Below are 23,308 nucleotides of genomic sequence, written 5' to 3' on the forward strand. Positions count from 1 at the left end.
TCACCCCTACACCTGTACATACGTATCACCCCTACACCTGTACATACGTATCACCCCTACACCTGTACATACGTATCCCCCCTACACCTGTACATATGTATCACCCCTACACCTGTACATATGTATCACTTCTACACCTGTACATACGTATCACCCCTACACCTGTACATACGTATCACTTCTACACCTGTACATACGTATCACCCCCTACACCTGTACATACGTATCACCCCCTACACCTGTACATACGTATCACCCCTACACCTGTACATACGTATCACCCCTACACCTGTACATATGTATCTCTTCTACACTTGTACATATGTATCACCCCTACACCTGTACATACGTATCACCCCTACACCTGTACATACGTATCACCCCTACACCTGTACATATGTATCACCCCTACATCTGTACATATGTATCACCCCTACACCTGTACATACGTATCCCCCCTACACCTGTACATATGTATCACCCCCTACACCTGTACATATGTATCACCCCTACACCTGTACATATGTATCACTTCTACACCTGTACATACGTATCACCCCTACACCTGTACATATGTATCACCCCCTACACCTGTACATACGTATCACTCCTACACCTGTACATACGTATCACCCCTACACCTGTACATACGTATCACCCCTACACCTGTACACACTCCTTTATGCACACAGTTCCCCAGACCGGTAGACACACACATTGTATGCACACACAGCTTTGCCCCACATCTGTATACAGGCAACTCCCTCCCCACACACAAACCCCCCCCCCTAAAAAAAAGTAAGGATGCAGTAAAGATATGGTATAGGTGTGGTACAGGTGCAGTATACTTAATGTCCTGCCTCCAGTAGCTCAGTCCCTGCTAGCAGTGTGAACAATGGGTATGGTCCTCTCACCAGTCTCTGTGGTGTGGCTGTGAACTCTCACTGCAGGAAGAGGGGCCCTCAGTCTCTCCACAGAATGCCTCCAGAGATTCAGTGGTGGGAAGTAGATCAGTAATGCTCTGGTCACCCTGCAGAAACAGTATAGATGCTGTAGCTGCGGTCTGTGCTGCACTGCCTTGGATGTCTCCATTGGTCTGGCCTCTCAACAGTCTGGTCAGTATGCAGAAGATGTGCTCTCAGTGGTGGCAAGTGGTCATTTTTTTGGGGGGGCGGCAAACAGTAAACCACCCATGTTGGTCGGTCTTAGGGTGGGTGTGCATTTACCCCATCTATGCAGCGCATCACCGGCGGCTTCCCTTGTTCTTCAGCTGCAGCAGCAGCGGCGGCGACAGCTCCTCCTCCACGGGCATCAGTGACTTCCGTTTCCTCCCTCCTCCTCGGCAGCCAATCGGGAGTCTTCTCTTCTTGGCCAATTGGAAAACGGGTATCAGACCCGCTTCTGGTTGGCTGGATTGAGGATCAGTGTTACAGCAGCGAATTATCATTCGCTGTTGTAACACCTGGGTGTGCTCGTAGTGCAATGCTCTGCGCCACGAGCCATCCTATTTTGAAGCCTTTTAGAGTCAATGGCTCTAATCAGGTGCTTCAAAAAAACACTCCTACCACTGGAATTCAGGCGCCCGGCATCCTAAAAGGGGTCGAGTGCCTGAATACGGGGTGGCAGCGGCGGCCGTGGATAGATTCATGCTATGCATGAATCTATCCTTTGTTCAAATAGAAGGTGGCTAGGAGAGAGGGGCGGCGCCCGGGCACCCCTAATGGATGGGCTGCCACTGTGTGCTCTCATCGTTCCCCTATGGTTAAGAAGAAGAGCCTAGCTGTACAGTCTCAGAAAAGCAGCTCTCATGCACCAGTGTCTCTTGGGAATTATAGTGCAAAGAGCCTATAAATTCCACGATATGGGTTATTTCCTGGGCTTCAAATCCCATGATCCCCAGTGTTCTGGCTTGGCTTTTCTGGCTATAGTTCTCCCTCTGCTGACTGGAGAGGATAGTGAAGCACAATTGCAGGAAGTGGAAGTAAATTGATTGTAAAGAGAATAATGTCTCCTTCTCCATGTTTCTATCATCCAGCACCTGGCTACAAGCACCATTAAATGGAAGGTCAATGGGCCACAAGTCAAGGAACCCCTAGAAACCTCCAGAGGAAACCCTATAATTTGTATTCACTCACTGACTGAAGCATAATGACTTCCTGCTTTATCCAGAAGGAAAAAAGTCTTGGCTCTACAGAAACTTTTTTTGTTTGTAAACACTTTTTTCATGTTTTTTTTTGTCTACTTAACAGATCATATGGGGAACGCAAATCCGTCAATGCAAGAAAGGGAAAAGTAAAGGAGACCCTTTCATCCTTAGGCATGAATGTTGGAGAGGTAAAGATTTTCTAGTATTTGTCTTGTAAACTTGATGCTGAACAACCAAAAACAGACCAAGTGACCTTTGTATAAGTGAGATTTCCCTTTAGCCTTCTACTATTAGATATCTTCACATGTTGTTAAGTTATTCCATACATGTACCCCACATGATGCTGTGTTAATTTCTTATTACTGCCCAATACATATGGGCGTCCGCAGGTAGGGGCAAGGGGGGGGGCAAGCGCCCCCCCTGGAATCAGGGATCCGTTTTGGGGGGTCCCCACTAAGTCCTTTATCCTAGCGCTCGCGGTCAGCCCTGTTCACACCTGTACACAGTTTAGCAGGGCCAGTGACACCTGGTGCGAGGAGTGGGATAGCGGAGGCCTCAAGGGGTGGGCAGGATGACATCACCCGGTCTATGCATGAGCGAGTGGCCCAGGAAATGGAGGGTGCGGGAAAGGAGAGCAGCAAGATGCCAGGAACAACAGGCACAGCGTACCCGGCACCTCCCAGAGCCTGGAACCCCTGAACTCCTTAAACCTCCTCACGGCTCCCAGGCCTGGAGGACAGACTGACCAGAGGTTCAGAGAACAAGGATGGGCAGGAAATGCAAGCAGCCAGGGACCGCTCCATGTCACATCATAGATCTGATCGAAGGAACAAAGCATCTTCTGTCCTCACCCAGAATGAAAATGGGTCTTGCCAGCTGCTGGCCATCATGAACATCCTATTGGCCTGCAAGGTATTGTACTGAGCATTACGCACACCACTGGGACATAGGGGCACTAGAGGGACTCCATACAGAACTAGTGGTCTCTCTCTCTGACCCCCCTTTCTCTCTCGTCCCCTCTGTCTCTCTCTGTCACCCCCTCTGTCTCTCTCTGTCACCCCCTCTGTCTCTCTCTGTCACCCCCTCTGTCTCTCATTGTAACCCCCCGTCTCTCTCTCTCTGTCACTCCCTCTCTGTGTCTCTCTGTCACCCACTTCTGTCTTTCTCTGTCACTCTAGGTGGGCCTGTTGAACCCAGAATCCCTTGGAGAGGTTGGAAAACCCTTGTTTTAGCTCCCTATGCACCTCCTATGTCTAAGTGACCCTGTGTCCATTAGGGGCACATGGTGACTGAGAAAATGTCGCTTGGATTACTTAAAATGGGACAGTAATATTTATCCACAACATCTCCCATGATATATATAAAGACTGTTCTTGGTTTGTTTGATTCTGAATTGGACATGTTAATTGAAAGAGCTGATTACATTGGCCTCTGTACAATGTAGGAGATGGTGCCGACTCCTACTGGAGCTCCTGCTATTGTGAGAAGGTGTCCTGTGTTTATACCTATGATAATGTATAATCTACTGTGTGAAGCTCGGTGACAACAAGTCTGACCTGTAGTGAAATCCTGATTAATCACAACAATGGCCAGGTGGGCATAGTGTCCAAGGCAGGACTTAGGGTGGTGGGGGCCCCTGGGCTTGAGTCACTTTCGGGCCCTACCTTCTATACATATGCACAGCTCTATAAAACATAAATAGAAAAGGACAAGGTGCGCCAGACTCAGTGCAGTATTAAGGAACTTCTGTTTATTTGGACAAGACAAAACAGCCAAATGGCTACTCACAAAAGTAGATAATATAAGCGTATAAGTGGGGGATACTGTACTGGTATTCGTCCTGGGTCCACGATTAATAAAAGCAATAAAAATGGATAAAATGATCATTACCGTATTTATCGTCGTATAACACGTGGCGGCGTATAACACGCACCCCAAGTTTAGGAGGGAATTTTAAGGAAAAAAACTTTTAGAAGGGAAGTTTAAGGAAAAAAGCTTACATTTAAATGCCCATCAATGCAACCTTGTCAGTGTCCATGTGCAGCCTTGTCAGTGTCATTGCAGCCTTGTCAGTGCAGCCTTGTCAGTGTCATTGCAGCCTTGTCAGTGCAGCCTTGTCAGTGTCATTGCAGCCTTGTCAGTGTAGCCTTGCCCCAGTGTCATTTGCAGACCTGTCAGTGGAGCCTTTCAGTTTAAAAATGGGGCCGCCGAGATACAGAGCCAGATGTCCTGTGTATCTCGACAGATTTCGGCGGCATTCGAAACGGGCGGGGCCCCTTATTGGCCGGGGCCCGTGGGCTTGAGCCCAGTCAAGCCCAATGATAAGTCCATCCCTGATGGTGTCACATCGGATGCTTTAAAGGATTAGTTAATTAGCTCATGTTAATTTATGTTTCTGGTTGCAGGTGTATTGTTAGAGTAATATGAGCAGGAGGGGGGAACTTCCTCTTCAAATGTATATATGACTGTATTCTTGTTCTAATAAACAGTTCATGGTGAGAAACCAAAGAGCATTGCCTTGTTTTTGGTTGTCAGCGGTTGAAATATCTGATATCTATATTCAGACTGGGAGGAAACGGTGTATGACGAAAGCACTTAAGCGGAATGTGGGACGTTTCATTACACCCCCTCTGTCTCTCTCTGTCACCGCCTCTGTCTCTTTCTGTCCCCCTCTCTGTCTCTCTCTGCACCCCCTCTATCCCTCTCTGTCCCCCTCTGTCTCTCGCTGTCCCCCCTCTGTCTCTCTCTCTCACCCCCTCTATCTCTCCCTGTCACCCCGTCTATCTCTCTCTGTCCCCCCTCTGTCTCTCTCTGTCACCCCCCTCTGTCCACCCCCCTCTGTCTCTCTCTGTCACCCCCCTCTGCCTTTCTCTGTCCCCCTCTGTCTCTCTCTGTCCCCCCTCTGTCTCTCGCTGTCCCCCTCTGTCCACCCCCCTCTGTCTCTCTCTGTCACCCCCTTTATCTTTATCTGTCCCCCTCTGTCTCTCTCTGCCCCCCCTCTGTCTCTCTCTGTCCCCCCCTCTGTCTCTCTATGCCCCCTCTATCCCTCTCTGTCCCCCCTCTGTCTCTCTCTGTCCCCCCCTCTGTCTCTGTCACCCCCTCTGTCTCTCTCTGCCCCCTCTGTCTCTCTCTGTCCCCCCCTCTGTCTCTGTCCCCCCCTCTGTCTCTCTCTGTCACCCCCCTCTGCCCACCCCCTCTGTCTCTCTCTGCCCCCCTCTGTCTCTCTCTGTCACCCCCCTCTGTCCACCCCCTCTGTCTCTCTCTGTCCCCCTCTGTCTCTATCTGTCACCCCCTCTGTCTCTCTCTGCCCCCATCTCTCTCTGTCACCCCCTCTGTCTCTCTCTGTCACCCCCCGTCTCTCTCTGTCACCCCCTCTGTCTCTCTCTGTCACGCCCTCTGTCTCTCTCTGTCACCCCCCCTGTCTCTCTCTGTCACCCCCTCTGCCTCTCTCTGTCACCCCTTCTGTCTCTCTCTGTCACCCCCTTTCTCTCTCTGTCACCATCCACATGTATACAGACTCTTACAGTCTTTTGTGCCATGTATGCAGTCTCTGATCATCTCTTGTGCCATGTCTGCAGTCTCTGACCATGATAATGTTATAATGAAAAAAGTTCTGCGGATGCACATGCTACATATTCCATCTGTAACATAACTTATGGTGATCATCATTTCTTTCTTTTTTTCTGAAGAATTGCGACCCTCCTGTAATCGCGGTATTGGGATCTGGGGGTGGACTCCGTGCCATGGTTGGTTTTCTGGGAACGATTTCCAAACTATCTGAGCACAACCTTTTAGGTGCCGCTACATACATCGCTGGTATATCTGGATCAACATGGTATATACATTATAACAATTTACAAAGCAATTTGTTAACTGCATAACATAACAGCTATTGTTTTTTTTCCCACATTGCCTTCCAGAAATATTTTTTACATTTTTCACACACATTAAGGACTCATGCACACTGCAGCCCAAAGAAGCGGCTCCTACAAGCTTTTGAGCTTTTATGAGCTCTCATTTTTTCTCTGCCTGGAAACACCCCTCCATGTTAGCCAATGTGTCCATGCACACTATGGCTTTTTCAGGCTTCTTCAGGTATATCCTCCTACAGGCAGAAAAAAAACAATCAAACTCGCATTTTTGAGTGGAGCTTTCAATCAAAAAAGATGTCCTTCACCTTGTACATATTGTACTCCTGAACCCTGGACAATGTACATAGCGCACTCCTGAGCCTTGCGACATGTACATAGCATACTCCTGAGTCTTGTGCCTTGTATATAATGCACTCTTGAATATTGCACCCTGTACATAGTGTATCTCTGAACTCTGCACCCTGTACATAGCACACTCCCGAGTCCTGTACTCTGTACATAGTGCACTCCGTACCCTGCATACTGTCCAAAACACACTTCTGGGCCCTGCACACTGTAGATAGCGTACTTGTGTGTCCTGCGCCCTGTACATATTGTACTCATGAACCCTGTACGTAGCACACACCTGAGCCTTGCAGCTTGTACATGGTGCACTCCTGAACCCTGCACTCTTTGCGTAGTGCACTTCCAGTGAAGGGGGGCTGCCCTTCTGATTACTGTAAAAATGATCGGGAGGATGTAGAGCTGCCTCGATCACTTTTACTAAATACATGAACACTGGCTGAAAAAATTGACACCAAACTTATGCAGCTGCAGCCATGAGATTGCTTCAACCACTTGAAGTCTGGGACGTTTCAACATGGCCTCAGGACATCAAGTGATTAGACAACAAATGAAGAACAATTCTCATCCAGATAAAGCATGTTAAATGAATATCTTGCCTATCAAACATTTAACTTACTGTTTTAACATTCCAGGTGTATGTCCTCTCTGTATTCGAAAAAAATCTGGTCAGACTTTTCATCTATGGAAGATTTGGTAAATCAGTTACGTGAGCAAATGAAATCGGAGACTGAACGGGAATCTTCATGGGAGTGGATAAAAAAGGCGTTTCTTGGTGACTCGTACTCTCTGACAGATTTATGGGCCTATACATTTGTCTTCCATGCATTGAACACAGTAAGTCCCACGTGGGTCCTCTCTAAGGTTTGGAACCCAGGAGAACCTTTAGCTCTGGGGTGACTTGACTTTAGATCCTTGATTAATGAAGATGGTACAGTTGTGGTGTCTACAACCCTATATGTATAAAGGGAGGTGTCTCCAACATGCATAAATATACAAAAGGACCTACCAAGAATATAATGAATACAAGATTATTACCACAAATTCTTTGTTGAAAATAATAATTAAATGGACATAAAGCTCAAACAGCCAGATGGTGAGTGGACCAGGAAGGAAACCCCACCCAAAAGCACTCCCCCTCAAAAAGCAGTCCTCCCCACTCTCCCCTATTCCAACTTTTTCCTTGCAAACCACCCACCTACCCTCCCAATTAGCACCACACTACACCCCGCCAATATACTGTATATGCTCAGGGTATACCGATAGGCCAACAGTAGCAAGAGAAGGGTGCACCGACCTAGAGCATTACCAAAATAAATGTTATTCCAAAAAAAGGGCAATGGTTGTACTCACATACACACAGTGTATATAGGCATATCACAGCAAAAGCTGTTTTGAGTGGGAAACCCCTTCCTCAGAACCAAAATGATTCATTTTGGCTCTGAAGAAGAGGGTTCTCCCTCAAAACGCGTCAACCACTACAGAAGCCACCTGGTCTTCCCTCACTGCTGGTTTACCATATCAGACCTGAAGGCATTCGCTTTTGCTGTGATATGCCTATGTACACTGTGAGTACAACCATTTGTCATTTTTATTTGGAATGAACCTTATTTTGGTAATGCACTAGGTCAGTGCACCCTTCTCTTGCTACTGTTTTACAGTTTCAAGGATACCCATAGTCCTGAGTGGGGCAGCAAGGCCGCTGGCATAGAAGGAATTTATCTGTACTGTACATCTCCAGGTCTACCACTTGAGCGCAGGAGAATAGATTTTTAAATATATCCTGATAGGATATGAAGGTATGTTTTCAGCTTGTCAGCTATAGCTATAGTCTCATATAAGCCAAATTGCTTCCCAGTGCGTACAGGACTGTGACAGTAATAAATCCCCTGTCAGCACTAATAGTCCTCCTGCATTGTCAAGTCTAATGCTGCCCTACTATATACTCAACACCATCTGCTAAAAGCCAGGCCCAGCCTGCGAAGTCCTTAAAGGAGAATTTCAGCCTGAGCTTTCTTTGGCTGGGCTTCTCCTCTGGGTCACAGGAGTACAATTGGTTTTGCACTCCTGTGACCCGTATTCAGCAGAGAGCTGTCTGAAGTCCACTCTCCGCTGATGTCACCAAGATCAGTCGAGGCAGCGCGTCATCCCGACTTAGATAGTCTGGATCTGCCAGCTGCCTGGGCTAATGGCGGTCTCAGACTCTCAGCGAGCCGCTCCCTGCCCCTCCACAGCTCAGAGCTCCAATGAGAGTGGAGGAGCAGAGCAGGAGAGCCACTGACTGAATGTCAGAAGCTCTCCGTTCGGGGAGCTGTGAGAACCGAGCCATCAGCGATGTTCAGTGGCTCGGTTCTCAGTAAAGAGGTGGCGGGGGACAGATGCAGCATCCACCTAGGTAAGTATGAATATGGGATAAAAAATCCCATACTTCTGTTTTAAAGCATGTCTCCATCCAGAATAAGAGTCCATATAATGCAGCTGGTAGGACCCTAGGCTAGTGCAGGTGAAGTAATGTGGGCAGACTATAGTAGAAGACAGTGCAAAGATGTATAGCCATGGGGCTGTCATATCACTGTTTATTGGTGGTGGGAGGGGGGTAATGTGGTTTTAACTGGGGGGGGTAGGTGGGTGGTTTCTGGGGAGGGGGCAGTAGGAATAAGGCGAGTGTTGGGAGGACTGCTATTTGGGAAGGAAGGCTCTTGGGTCAGGGTTCCACCCTGGTCTACTCACCATCTGGTTTGAGTTTTTTGTCCATTTGATTATTATTTTTATAAAAGAATTTGTGGTAAACTTCTTGTAGGTGTCATATCCTTGGTAGGTGCTTTTGTTCAGCCACAAATAAGTCAACATGATTCGGCCATCCTGGCATTATCCATGACTGAAGAGATTGATGATCTTGCGCAGATGGCTGTGACTGAATCAGAATAATAGCTAAAAACCTTGCGAGCCACTTACGGACAAATGCCTATAGAGTAATAAGTGAACAGTGGAGTCCAGCTGCAAACACTCAATCACGTTCCATATTCGTGTATAGTATTAAAATTAAAAAATAATGTGTCTGCGCTAGAAAAAAATCACTACACTCAAAGTGCAGTATTAATAAACATAAGCAACCTGAGTGTTGAAATAAAATATAAAGTGCACAATACTATATAAACAGAGAATGTGAATGATCAAACAAAGTGACATATCAATTAAAATAATAAATAAATACTGGAGGGTATAGCAAATGGTGAATAAATAAAGTCCAAAAACGTGAATATCCAATGATGTAAAAGTGCCCGAATAAATTAGTCCCAAAATTAGGTGATTTTCACATATTCTATCTTCCAAAATGTGCCACCAAGAAACATGCTGTAGTGTCTTCCAGCCGCCCCCACAGGTGTATATGCTCACCTTCCTGTGTGTGACACAGCGATTAAACTATGCCAAACAAAGCCTTGGAGCCACTCCTGTGCTCATTAGGAACCAGCTGTGTAAACTTCCAATGTTCTCAAATGGAGATGGTTTATGCAAGAGAAAAAAAAAACTCCATAGCGCAATATGTAGGTATAAAGCATTTAATAAAATAATTAGCTCCCCTGTCTGGGGTACTCACATATTGTGGGTGCGTGAGTGCACCAACCATATCAAGCATAAAACGGATAATCTCCCGGTGTGGCGTGCGGTGTAGCGTGTGTAACGAAAAGACTCCTTCTCTCTCTCTGCTGACAGCTCCGTCCAGGCCCTGGACGGAGCTGTCAGCAGAGAGAGAGAAGGAGTCTTTTCGTTACACACGCTACACCGCACGCCACACCGGGAGATTATCCGTTTTATGCTTGATATGGTTGGTGCACTCACGCACCCACAATATGTGAGTACCCCAGACAGGGGAGCTAATTATTTTATTAAATGCTTTATACCTACATATTGCGCTATGGAGTTTTTTTTTTTTCTCTTGCATAAACCATCTCCATTTGAGAACATTGGAAGTTTACACAGCTGGTTCCTAATGAGCACAGGAGTGGCTCCAAGGCTTTGTTTGGCATAGTTTAATCGCTGTGTCACACACAGGAAGGTGAGCATATACACCTGTGGGGGCGGCTGGAAGACACTACAGCATGTTTCTTGGTGGCACATTTTGGAAGATAGAATATGTGAAAATCACCTAATTTTGGGACTAATTTATTCGGGCACTTTTACATCATTGGATATTCACGTTTTTGGACTTTATTTATTCACCATTTGCTATACCCTCCAGTATTTATTTATTATTTTAATTGATATGTCACTTTGTTTGATCATTCACATTCTCTGTTTATATAGTATTGTGCACTTTATATTTTATTTCAACACTCAGGTTGCTTATGTTTATTAATACTGCACTTTGAGTGTAGTGATTTTTTTCTAGCGCAGACACATTATTTTTTAATTTTAATACTATACACGAATATGGCTGTGACTGAATGTTTGGGAACGGCTGTCCCTACCAATACAACCACCTAAGTTGAGTATAAGCAATAGTGAAATTTAAATGGTAGGTTTGGCGCTGTTCTGGTGACACAACCCCTTGCTCAGGGTCTGAGATAAGCCAATGCTGCACCTCCACATATATACACATGTATAGCTTTTATCAATTCAGAGTTCTATCAACATAATATATCATCATTTTTCCCATGAAGATCATGACATTTGGTCCATTCATTTACCTCAGTAATAATCAATTCACTTATCTATTAGTAATATCATCTTGATTTTGTTTCATTTCATTTTTCCACTTAGTTTCAAAATCATCCTCATAAACGTTATAACATCTCAGCCTAATAATAACGCCATTTAATTAGTCATTCTAGTGGTTCCATAATTTAATATACATATTTCTAATTTCAATTATAGCCCCATGACACTCATTAATAAATACTGATTCACAGGGGTTTCATTGGCTTGTTCATTTTTTTTTTATGATCATATGCATTGGTGTCCCCTAGATGACCATTCACGGCAGATCCGGCCGGCATTCACAAAACACCCTGAAGTTAGAGATCCCTCTTTGTGTTTGTATGCAATAAACTTGAGTTGTTGTTAGAGAACCTCATAACATAATAATAACGTGTAAAGCTTCACACAAGGGAGTAACAACTCATCCCGATGCATTTCACCTTTGTCGGCTTCTTCAAGGGCTCAGAGGGGTGCAATGACAATGGGTTAAATTGAAAATTAGATTGTGATTTAGAAGGGTCCAAAGAGGAGTCTCTCTCTATGTAGTCAGACACCAGAAGGGAAAGGACCATATAGGCCAAGCGATTGCACCAGCCAGGAAGCTCCCCCAGGGGGCCAACGAAACACAGCCCCAAAACAGTGGAGAAGAGGGAAAGGGGGCACCAACCCCACTCAAAATGATTATCCAAACACCAACCTAAATAATGTATGTATGTATGTATCCCCATTGGAAGGCAAAAATGGACAGCTACATCAAAGTTATATAGGCTATCCATTTGAAGGACACCATCTCAGAGGAATGTTGTCAGTTTGAGCAGAGGTTCGCAACAAGGATATTCTCAGACCTATATAGCTTTGATGAAGCTGCCCATTTTTGCCTTCCAATGGGAATACATATATACACTATTTATGCTGGTGTTTTGATACACATCCTCTGTTTTGGGGCTGTGTTTCGTAGCCCCCCTGGCGGAGCTTCCTGGGTTGTGCAATCATTTGGCCTATATGCTCCTTCCCTTTCTGGTGTCTGGTTACATAGAGAGAGACTCCTCTTTGGACCATTCTAAATCACAATCCATTTTACAATTTATCCCATTTTCATTGCACCCCTCTGAGCCCTTGAAGAAGCCGACAAAGGTGAAATGCGTCGGTCTCAGTTATTCCTTTCTTGTATACAGCTTTACAGACTATTATTATGTTATGAGGTTCTCTAACAACCACTTAAGTTCACTATATACATACACAAGGAGGGATCTCTACCTTCCCGGTGTTTTGGGTTTGATTAAATGCTGTTACTATTTTCCTAATGTTTTTATCCGCTTCCATTTATCTCTCCTACATGTAAAAATCATAATTTTTTTGCTAGAAAATTACTCAGAACCCCAAAACATTTTATGTTTTTTAGCAGACACCCTAAGGAATAAAATGACGGTCATTGCAACTTTTTATGTCACATAGTATTTGTGCAACAATTTTTCAAATGTGTTTGTTTTTTGGAAAAAAAAGTTTAATGAATTAAAAAATAAAAAAAAGTAAAGTTAGCCCAATTTTATTGTATAATGTGAAAGGTGTTGTTATGCCGAGTAAATAGATACCCAACATGTAACGCTTTAAAATTGCGCACACTTGTGGAATGGCGCCAAACTTTCTTACTTAAAAATCTCCATAGGCCACGCTTTAAATTTTTTTACAGGTTACCAATTTAGACAGAGGAGGTCTAGTGCTAGAATTATTGCTCTCGCTCTAACGCATGCGGTGATACCTCACATGTGTGATTTGAACGGCATTTACATATGTGGATGGGACTTGCGTGTGTGTTTGTTTCTGTGCGTGAGCAGACGGGGACGCTTTATTTTTTTATTGTTTATTTTACTTATTTTTTTTTAAATGTTTACACTTTCTCTTTAATTTTTTAATTTTTTTGATCACTTTTATTCCTATTACAAGATATATAAACATCCCTTGTAGTAGGAATAGTGCGTGACAGGTCCTCTTTATGGAGAGATGTGGGATCTATAAATCCTCACATCTCTCCTCCAGGCTGGAACGACCGAGATCAAAAACATTTTTACAGATCTCTTTCTTTCCAGCTGAGATCTGGGCTTTGTTTACTTCGGCGGCCCAGACATGACGTCATAACATCGGGCCCGGGCCTCCGACAGTCATAGAGATGACTGGGCAGTGGGCACTATCTGGTCACCGGAAATCTCTAAGATCATCGGCCGGATTCTTTCCCCTGGGTCGCCGGTGGCACGGGCGAGCCCGGGGAAGCACCGGGAGGGGAGAAGTCCCTGCCGCCTGTAAGAACGATCAGGCGGCTGAACTGCTGCCATGATTGTTCTTACGGTGCAGAGAATCGCAGATGGAAAAAGGTGATATCTGAATGATGCCTGCAGCTGCACCCGTCATCCAGATATCCCCACTGGAGGTCAGTAACATCATATGACGTCCTTGGGCTGGAAGGGGTTAAAGGGGATATGTAGATCCCAACTTTACATTTTTAAAAAAAAATTTGTAATAAAAATGTATTTGAACTAATTGTGCACTGGTAATCATTCTGAAAGGAGGTGTGACACCTTTAAAGACCAACTGGTTTCTCTTTTTTTTTTTTTTTCTTTCAAAGATTTTTATTTGTTAAATACAAAAGAACATGAAATACACTATTTCCAAGAGGCAATGAAAAACCGTTGTGATTACATGTAAAACAAGCGATCAAAGAATAGTAAGACAGCAAACCCTGATTTGGCTTCGTAATCCTTGAGAGGCCATCTCGCATTTTGACTATTGTAGCCAGATCTTTGGGGGAAGTACTCCCGGCACCCCTAATGGGAATATACTGTGCCCAGAGGACCACCCCAACAATCCATGGTGAGGCGATGGGCCTTGCGGAGGGTAGAGAAGCACTAAAATCAAACCTAAATGCCTTGTGGGAAGGACCATTTGTCAAACTGTCATTAGGGTAACTGACCCATGGGTCCACTTTGAATGTTATAATGGGCCATAGTGTGGGAGAAAAGGGAAAGAATAGAAGAAAGTGGTTAGTCATGAGAAGAGAAAAGAGGAGGAAGAAGAGCCAATCAACAGGAAGGGAGGTATTGGTTAAGTGATAGTGACCATTTGTTAGACCTGTATTCCAGGGATGAAAGAGATGCCCACATGCAGGGCCCAAGGTTCCCAGATAGTTTCAAATATAGAGGTTGTATCTATTAAGATGCTAGTCAACTTCTCCTGGGACATAATCCACAAGATTTTTCGTTTGGCAGCTAAGGAGACCCTGGGTTGTTTCCAGGCTTTGGCTATTGTCAGCTTGGCCCCTAGCAGCATAAATTGATCAATTTGCTGTTTGCCTTAGACGTCTTAGCATGGTTCAAGTTAAGGAGAGCAATGGCTGGGGTTCTTGGGAGCTGGTAACTTGTCACTTTTTGGATCAAGGGAAACATCCTTTTCCAGAACAACCTAATTCTGGGACACTCCCACCAAATGTGGGCCATTGGTGCCTATGAGTTGGCAACCACGAAAACACTGAGGGTTTGCTGTGGGAAAAATGGTAGCCAGCTTTGAGGGGATGAGATACCATCTGATCATTACTTTAAGGCTAGATTTGATTAGGGAGATGTTCCTAATCCCCTTGAAGGATCTAGAAAAGGAGGTTTGCCATCTCTTCAAATCCCATTGAATTTGAAGATCATTTTGCTAAGCCACCATATATGGGGCTTTGCAAGACTGGTGAGCAAGTGACTGGTAGATGATGGAGATTCCACCCCTCTGTTCTGCGGCCTGTCCACACCATAATTCATAAGGCGTGAATCTGGGTGGGGCAGGTTTCCCCTTCCAGATCTTATGGAGAAAATGTTGTATTTGTTGAAATCTGTATTGTTCCAAGGTCCGAATCTCATGCTGCTGAGCACAGAAGCTCAGGGTAATTGGTCCTGAGGGAGTGAAAAAGTGGCTGATGTGATAGAACTCCTTGTCCAACCACCATTTAAAGGATTTAATGTCTTGACCGGGGATGAAGTCTGAATTGTGAAAGATATGAGCTAGGGGCCAGCATTAAGAGGTCAGTGAGGTTTCAGGTCTCATTTTATCCCATAGAGTCAGGGTTTGTGATAGGATAGGCAATAATATTGGGGGGCAATCTCTGGGGGATGGACCCATAGGAGATAATCTAAGGTGTAGGTGGGGGCTGCCTGTCTCTCTATTTGTACCCAATCCGGTTTTACAAGTCTGAAGTACACATTGGAAATTTGTGCTATTCTTGCTGCTTGAAAATACCATAACAGGCATGGTATACCCAACCCTCCCCATGTCCTAAGTTGGAATAGGGTTTTTTGGGGTATCCTGTGGTCTGAACCCCCCCAGATGAATTTATTGACTTTCCTTTGGAAAGATTTCATATGATCTTTCCTTATATTGATTGGAATGGATCTGAATAGGTAGAGAAGTCTGGGGAGGAGCGTCATTTTTATAGAGTGTTTTCTTCCTAGCCAGGATAGTTCCCCCCCGGCCCAGCTTTTCAGGTCAGACTCTAGTTTCTAGTACATGAGCGGGAAGTTTGATTGATGAGTAAAAATGTTCTATTTTGGCCATGAGAGTGATCCCCAAGTATTTAATGGAGGTCACTCCACTTGACTCAAAAGAGCTTTTTAATGTTGTGACTGTTTCTGGTTTAGGAGAAATGTTTAGAGCGTGGGAATTAGTGTAGTTTACCCGGAGGCCCAAGACAGCTGTAAATTCGTTCAATAGTTTGCAAAGATTGGGAAGAGTTGTAATTGGAGAAGTTATAAATAGCAGCATGTCTTCAGTGAAAAGGCCGCATTTATGGATTTGTGAGCCGCAAGTTACTCCTTGGATGTTGGGGTTGTATGGCAATCGCCAGGGACTCAATCACAATAACAAAAATTAAGGGGGATAAAGGGCAGCCCTATCTAGTGCCCCTAGCTATACTAAGAGGTTTTGAGTAATGTCCATGGAGGAGAATCATAGCTTTCAGGGAGGAGTAGAGGGAGTGGCCAAATCCCCATTGCTCCATGAGGGTGAAAATATAAGGCCAGTCGACCGAGTCAAAAGCCTTGTGTAAATGAAGGGATAATAGCATTCCTTCTTGTTTGGGGCCCTTATCCCAGCTAGATTGTAGTAGGGAAACAATGTCTATAGCTCTTCTGATTTGGTCTGGCCCCTGTCTACCAGGGATTAATCCCACTTGGTCTTTGTGGATGTACCGGCTAATGAAGGTAGCTAGGCGTTTGGCGAGAATTTTTGTTAGGATCTTTAGGTCATTATTTATTAGGAAGATGGGTCTATAGTTCTCCACCTCTTCCTGGTTTTTGTCCGGTTTGGGTAATACTGTTATGTACTGTAGGCAGTGTTGAGTTGAGGGTCTAAGGGAGAGCCCAGGGCTTTTACATTGAAAAATTTTGCCAAGTAGGGGGCAAGAGTGCCAGCAAATGTCTTGTAATAAGGTCCTGAAAGACCATTGGGTCCATGGGCTGAACCCTTCTTGAGATTTTTTATGACCTCCATTATCTCCTCAACTGAAAAGGCTGCCTCCATCAGATTTTTATATTTGGTAGATAGGGTCGGTAAGGGAAGGTCCTTCAGAAAGTTAGAGATTATTGAGCCCTTGTCCTTGGGGGTCGTCTTGTAGAGCTTGGTGTAGAATTCATGGAAGGCTTTGAGTATTTTATTTGGATTGGCTGTAGGACATTTCTTATGTTTAGTTTTTAGGGTTGCAAAAGTTTTTCCGAATTTGTTGATGTCCAACGAGTGATCTGACCAGACAGTATTTTTGATGGTCGATTTAAGGGGGAAGGGATGAGGCTTGGGGAAACCAGGATATGGTCAATCATGGCATAGGACTGGTGGGGGCAGGAATAGTGGGTATAGTCTAGCTATTTTGAGACTCACCTTAGTGGGGCATGTCAACTGGGTCGGGGGGGTTTAGACCTGTCTAGCCCCTGGTCAAAAGCAAACTTTGAGTTCCCTCCATAGATGACTGTGCCCTCCAAGAGGGGGTTCAGGGTTTTGAGAGAGACTGGAAGAATTTAATTTGTGCCTTATTGGGGGCGTAGTAGGATACTATGGAGTATAACCGTCCCTCCACTGTTCCCTTAACTAGGAGAAATCTAACCTCCGGGTCTCTGTAATCTTCGATGGGGGAGAATTTACTATGCTTTGAGAATAATATTGCTACCCCTTTGGTCTTGTTTTCTGCGTTCGCTAGCTAAAATGTTGGGTGATATGCGTGTAGGAATTTGGGGTTGTATCGGGCCGGGAAGTGCGTCTCTTGAAGCAGAACTTTGTCTAGTTTTAGGGAGTGGTAGTTTTCAAATGCTTTCCTCCATTTCCAGGGGGAGTTTAGTCCCTGAGCATTTTGTGTAGCTTTCCTGAGATCCGTCCCTGTTGGGTTTGAGTTAGCCATGAGAACAGAGGGGTGGAATGCTGTCGAAACTACCGTCACTTACCCATTGCCGTCTTCTTCTGTTGGAAAAAGATCTGTGTGTATGGCGGGTTTTGATCCGAGTCTGGAACCAGGTACACATCGCCAACCTGATTGGCTAGAAAAAGAGGAAGCGTTAGAGGTAGATGAAGAGAGGAGAGTAGACATAACAGGGAGAGGCATTTTCTGGGAAGAGCAATCAGGTTTGGCATGGAACACTCCTGCCAAACCTCTACCGAAAAACATCGGCTGCCCCGTGATGAGGGCCGACAACCCATCCCACAGAAACAGGGAAGCTGCTACTATGGGATAGGTGGAGGTGCAAAGGGGGTCCCCTTCTTCTATGTGAAACTGTAACATTAATTAAACACAGCTAATAGTAACTTGTCTGTAGAACAGTGGGTGAAAGAAATAAAAGGGGAGAAATCACCAGAACTCCCTCTGGTGTATCTCCCCCCCTCGGTGGGGGGGAGAGGGAGGACTCCCAGAACGAACATAGGGCATGCTCATAGCACCAAGACTACCCGTTCTGGGCCCCGAATGCGAGATACATTATTATCCCCCAGGTCATGGGGAAATCTAAATTTCCGGCGCCCCTGGAGCTGAGCTCGAGGGAGGTCGGGAACGCTCCAGAGTGGAGCTCTAAACTTTACATTATCTAGGACCCTGAATTTGGCATTTGAACCTTAACAGCACTTAGGACAGTTTGTAAGGTAAAATGAAAAAATGATACTTCAGTGCACACCTGCACTTTCTGGATACTTCAGTGCACACCTGCACTCTCTGGATACTTCAGTGCACCCCTGTACTCTCTGGGTACTCCCTTGCAAGCCTGGACTCCTGGAGACCTCCTGTCTCTCTGGGTGGAGCCCAGAATCATGGTCCTGACTCTGCTATCAGGCCCACACACACACCTGAACAATCAGAGTGCCGGTGAGTCCCAAAACCTGGACCCAGGACTGGGGATTTCATCCCACCCGGATCTCTAAGAAATCCCCAGGCTCCAGATCCCAAAACAGATTTTAATAAACAATGAGGAAACTGAAAAGCCAGTTTCCTCCCAAATAAGGAAATAAACTGGAGCCCCTCAACCTGCCTGGTTGAGAATCCTGAATCCATAAACTGGTGGGTTATATATGTATGTATATGAATATATAACAAGGATAAAAACCAGGCACATTAAAAAACATTCCTGCCTGTCGGAACCAAGAGAAAGTTGAACCAAAAAAAATCATGAAACTTTCTAGTCCCTTAAAGGGGACTAGAAAGTTTGTGCATATCTAGTTGTTTACGAATAGCCCTTTGTTCAATACTTAACAGTTTGATGTCTACAGAATTCTTTTCCATAATTTTATCCATAATTTTGGAGTAGTTATTCAATCTTTTCATCAGTTCTATTCCCCTTCCAGGGGAATGTCCAGGAGGGAAACCATGCCCAGAAAACAACTCTTTTCTCTGTATTTAAGGGGGTACCTGGGGTATGCACTAGCTTTCAAAAGATGATGGTGCTTTACCTTTTGATCCCCTATGATTCCCATCACTGGAATCAATGAGGCCAAATACACCACCCACGGGTCGCAACCGGTATCCATGGATAGCATTCCTTGCCACAACACACATATACACTATTCCCTAGGGAAAATGATTGTTGGCTTATAGTATCCTGAAAACTTTCAGAAACGGCGGCCATGGTCAACTGGTTTAAAACAAAACTCACAGGGCTGTTGGTACCAGCTCCCCTATTCAAGACGGTATTTAAATTTGTATTAAGTTCTGGGTTATTGGTGTGAAATAGACATCTTTACGTTTCTGTTGATTTGTAACGATTTGTAATTTCGTGAGTTTTCATATTCAGACTCGTTCGTATTTTCGTAATAGATATATTTTTGTTGATACGAAATATTCGTAATTTCGTTAGTCTAATGATTCGTAATTTCATAAGACGTAAAGTTTCATATTCGGACTTATTCGTATTTTCGTAACAGTTATATTTTCTTTGATACAAAATGATTCGTAATTTTGTTAGATAATAATTTTCGTTTATTCGGTACACTACTTATAATTTAGTAATTGTTACTTTTGTGAGATTGCCTTTTTCGTTGATTCGTACTTTCATAGGAAATAAAGATTAATAATCCTATGCTTGCTTTTCTAATAAGTCCTGTACTTACCCCAGTCCACTCCCTCAGTCACGAGACCTGACTCAGTCTCCTCCTCAACTGAATCTAAAAAGATTCAGGAATGCAGTGTGACTCAGAAACAAAAGGAATAAGCTGATTGGTAGGGATGAGCCGAACACCCCCCGGTTCGGTTCACACCAGAACCTGCGAACGGACCAAAAATATGCACGAACGTTAGAATCCCATTGAAGTCTATGGGACGTGAACGTTCAAAATCAAAAGTGCTCATTTTAAAGGCTAATTTGCATGGTATTGTCCTGAAAAGGGTTTGGGGACCCGGGTCCTGCCCCAGGGGACATGTATCAATGCAAAAAAAAGTTTTAAAAATGGCAGTTTTTTCGAGAGCAGTGATTTTAATGATGCTTAAAGTGAAAAAATAGTGAAATATTCCTTTAAATATCGTACCGGGGGGTGTCTATAGTATGTCTGTAAAGTGGCGCGCGTTTCCCATGCTTAGAACAGTCCCTGCACAAAATGTCATTTTTAAAGGAATAAAAGTCATTTAAAACTGCTTGCGGCTTTAATGTAATGTCGGGTCCCGACAATATGGATGAAAATCAGTGAGACAAATGGCATGGGTACCCCCCAGTGCATTACCAGGCCCTTTGGGTCTTGTATGGATATTAAAGTGAACCCCGCACCCAAATTAAAAAAAGGAAAGGTGTGGGGCCCCCAGGCCCTATATACCCTGAACAGCAGTATACAGGCGGTGCAAACAAGACAGGGACTGTAGGTTTGTTGTTAAATAGAATCTGTTTGTAATTTTAAACTGATACATTTTTAAAGTGTAGCTCCAGCCAAAAAATCTGTTTTTAAGCTTTTTGGAAAACATAGGGAAGGGTTATCACCCCTGTGACATTTGTTTTGCTGTCTGTGCTCCTCTTCAGAAGATTTCACCTCACTTTTTGTCCCAATGACAAATGTTTTTAGAAAATTTTGAGTTTTTAGTGAAACAAGGATTGGTGATAAAGCATCAGTGGAAAGGAGAAAAGTTTTTCCCATATTAACTCTTACAGGAGAGAATTTCCCTTCCTAGGGGTAGATTTCATCTCACTTCCTGTTGTCTCCTTCCGTTTGCAAGTAGGAGTCATTTGTAAGTTGGATGTTTGAAAGTAGGGGCCTGCCCTATATACTCAGCAGAAATTTGGGCCTTAGGTGTTGTCGTGGCCACAACACTGTAAGCCCTCACAGGGCCCTGCTGTGAAATATTAGATCAAGAATTGTAATTACATGCCCCTGTTGAACAGGGGCAGAAAAGTTGGGCCTTTGGTGGTGGTGGTCGTGGTGCTGGAGCCACAACACTGTAAGTCCTCACAGTTACTCTTGGTGGGTGCTGGAACGGGCCCTGCTGTGAAATATTAGATCAAGAATTGTAATTACATGTCCCTGTTGAACAGAGACAGAAAAATTGGGCCTTAGGCACTGGTGCTGGTGCCACAACACTGCAACCCCTCACAGATACTTTAATTGGAGTGCAGGAACGAGCCCTGCAGCAAAGAATTGCATCAAAAATTGTAATTACACGCCCCTGTTAAACAGGGACAGAAAAATTGGGCCTTAGGCACTGGTGTTGGTGCCACAACACTGCAACCCCTCACAGATACTTTAGTTGGAGCACAGGAACGAGCCCTGCTGCAAAGAATTGCATCAAAAATTGTAATTACACGCCCCTGTTAAACAGGGGCTGAAAAATTGGGCCTTAGCCACTGGTGGCGGCGCCCAGAGACAAAATGTGGCAAATGTGTCACCCGTAGCCTTCCTTATTTTATCTTTAATCGTTCGGTTTATTCTTTCCACTAAACCTGAACTCTGTGGGTGATATGGAATGTGGAATTTCCATTCTATTTGCAAAGTCTTTTGTTAACATTTCAGCTGTACCTTTCCATCCTTTATTTTCTATGCCATGGTACTGTGAGATGAATAAAGGTGCACTTGATTTTGGTATGCCTGGTTTCACCTCTTTGGCAATGAGTCCAGTCTCAGGACTCATTGTCAGACCATGTGTATGCCAATAGGCCAGATCTTCTGGTGAAGCCATAGCCTGTAGGTCCTGCAAAACCTGTTCCCAGGGCAAAGTTGGGGATGTAAGAGCGGGGGCATTTTAATAAAAGCTGGGACTGTCAAAGCAGTTTGTTTAGCAGTGGCGTCGACCAATGCATTTCCCTTTGATGTCATCAGTACGGTGTGTGCGTGCTTCCGTAGGGTGACCTAATGTAAATGATGTAGCCATTTCTACAGCCATGGCACAAGAGGCCAAATCCCTCAGACATGCCGGCATGCCTTGTACCGGAACTGAGACTACTCTAGAAAGAAAAGGCTACAGGTCTCAGCTTTCCTCCATGCTCTTGTGCAAGAACCCCAGCCATGGTTTTACAGTTGTCCCTTGTAAACAAATGAAACACTTAACAATAATCATGTAATCCCAAACCAGGATCTGTTACCATAGCAGTTTAAGATGCACAAAAGCATTAACCATTGCATCATTCCATTTGACAAGGTCAGGACTGTCAGGTAGAGCAGCTTGTCTCAGCAAGTTATCATAGTAGGAGCAATCAGATATCCATTGGCGACAGTAACCAATCATACCTAAGAAGCTCTCTTGTGACTGATTCTCCCTTCACCATGGAGCAGAGTAAAACCAATATATTCAACAGTATCCTGACACCATTGCAGCTTTTTTTTTTTTTTTTTAAGACATTTTGTGACATGTCTATGCTAAATGTTCTAACAGTAAAACAGAATCTTTCTGACTGGCTTCCTGGGAGGGACTACACAACAGTAGGTCATTGATGTACTGAAGAAGGACAGAACCATGGCTAGGCCCCCAAGACTGTAAGGTGGCCTGGAGAGCTATTGAGTAGACTGCAAGTGAATCTATTTAGCCATGGCAAGCAATTACAGGTTATCTGGTGCCCTCTATAGGAAAAAGATAGTAGTAGTTGTGTCTCTTCATCAACAGGGACGAAGAAAAAAACATTACTTAAATCAATAACTGAAAAACACACTGCCGAGGCAGGTATGGAGGTAATGAGAGATGGCACATCAGGTAGAATAGGGGCAATCACAAGGTTATTCATGGCTCGGAGATCCTTCACAAACCTGTATGATCCATCACTCTTTTTGACTGGGTTTATGGGAGTGTTATTAGGCGATATGATGGGTCTTAAAATTCCTTGTTTCAGGAATTGTCAATAATGGGTCTCATGCCTTCCTCCTTCTCTTTGGAGAGATGGTACTGCTTGTGTTAAACTGCGGATACTCCTTGTTTTAGTCTGGCTTTGTAAGGGGTACAGGAAATGTATCCTACATCAAGGCTATCTTTAGCCCAGAGGGGGTGGTCCGGTGGAAATGGGGGAGGGATTTCAGTTTGAAAGAACAGTGGTGATTCTATAATTACTCCCCCTCTTTGAGTCAAGAAAATTTCAATTTCTAAGACTCCTATTAAATCTCTTCCCAAAAGATTTAACGGGCATGAAGGTATTATCCTGAATGAATAATGTAAGGGGACAGTTCCAGTGACAAATTCACGCACTATCAAGGATCGTATCTGCCGAAGAGGTGGCTTCCTCTTGGCCCATTTGAGTGGTGGGGGGGGTCCCTGTTTCCTTTTAGTTAGTTTTTGTTTTGCTGCAATCTT

General features: G+C 44.4%; 1 protein-coding gene across 1 annotated transcript in view; it reads left to right on the forward strand.

The window, feature by feature from the left end:
- The window catches only part of LOC141123532 (cytosolic phospholipase A2 gamma-like), a 98,918-nt gene that overhangs the window by 17,827 nt on the left and 57,783 nt on the right, over positions 1–23,308 (forward strand). Inside the window, exons 3-5 of the mRNA XM_073612061.1 lie at positions 2,250–2,334; positions 5,836–5,981; positions 6,996–7,197. Of these exons, the coding sequence (XP_073468162.1) occupies positions 2,250–2,334; positions 5,836–5,981; positions 6,996–7,197 (433 nt within the window). The remainder of the gene's footprint in view (positions 1–2,249; positions 2,335–5,835; positions 5,982–6,995; positions 7,198–23,308) is intronic.

This window comes from Aquarana catesbeiana, linkage group LG01, assembly GCF_042186555.1.
Source record: "Aquarana catesbeiana isolate 2022-GZ linkage group LG01, ASM4218655v1, whole genome shotgun sequence".
In the NCBI taxonomy this organism is placed as follows: domain Eukaryota; kingdom Metazoa; phylum Chordata; class Amphibia; order Anura; family Ranidae; genus Aquarana; species Aquarana catesbeiana.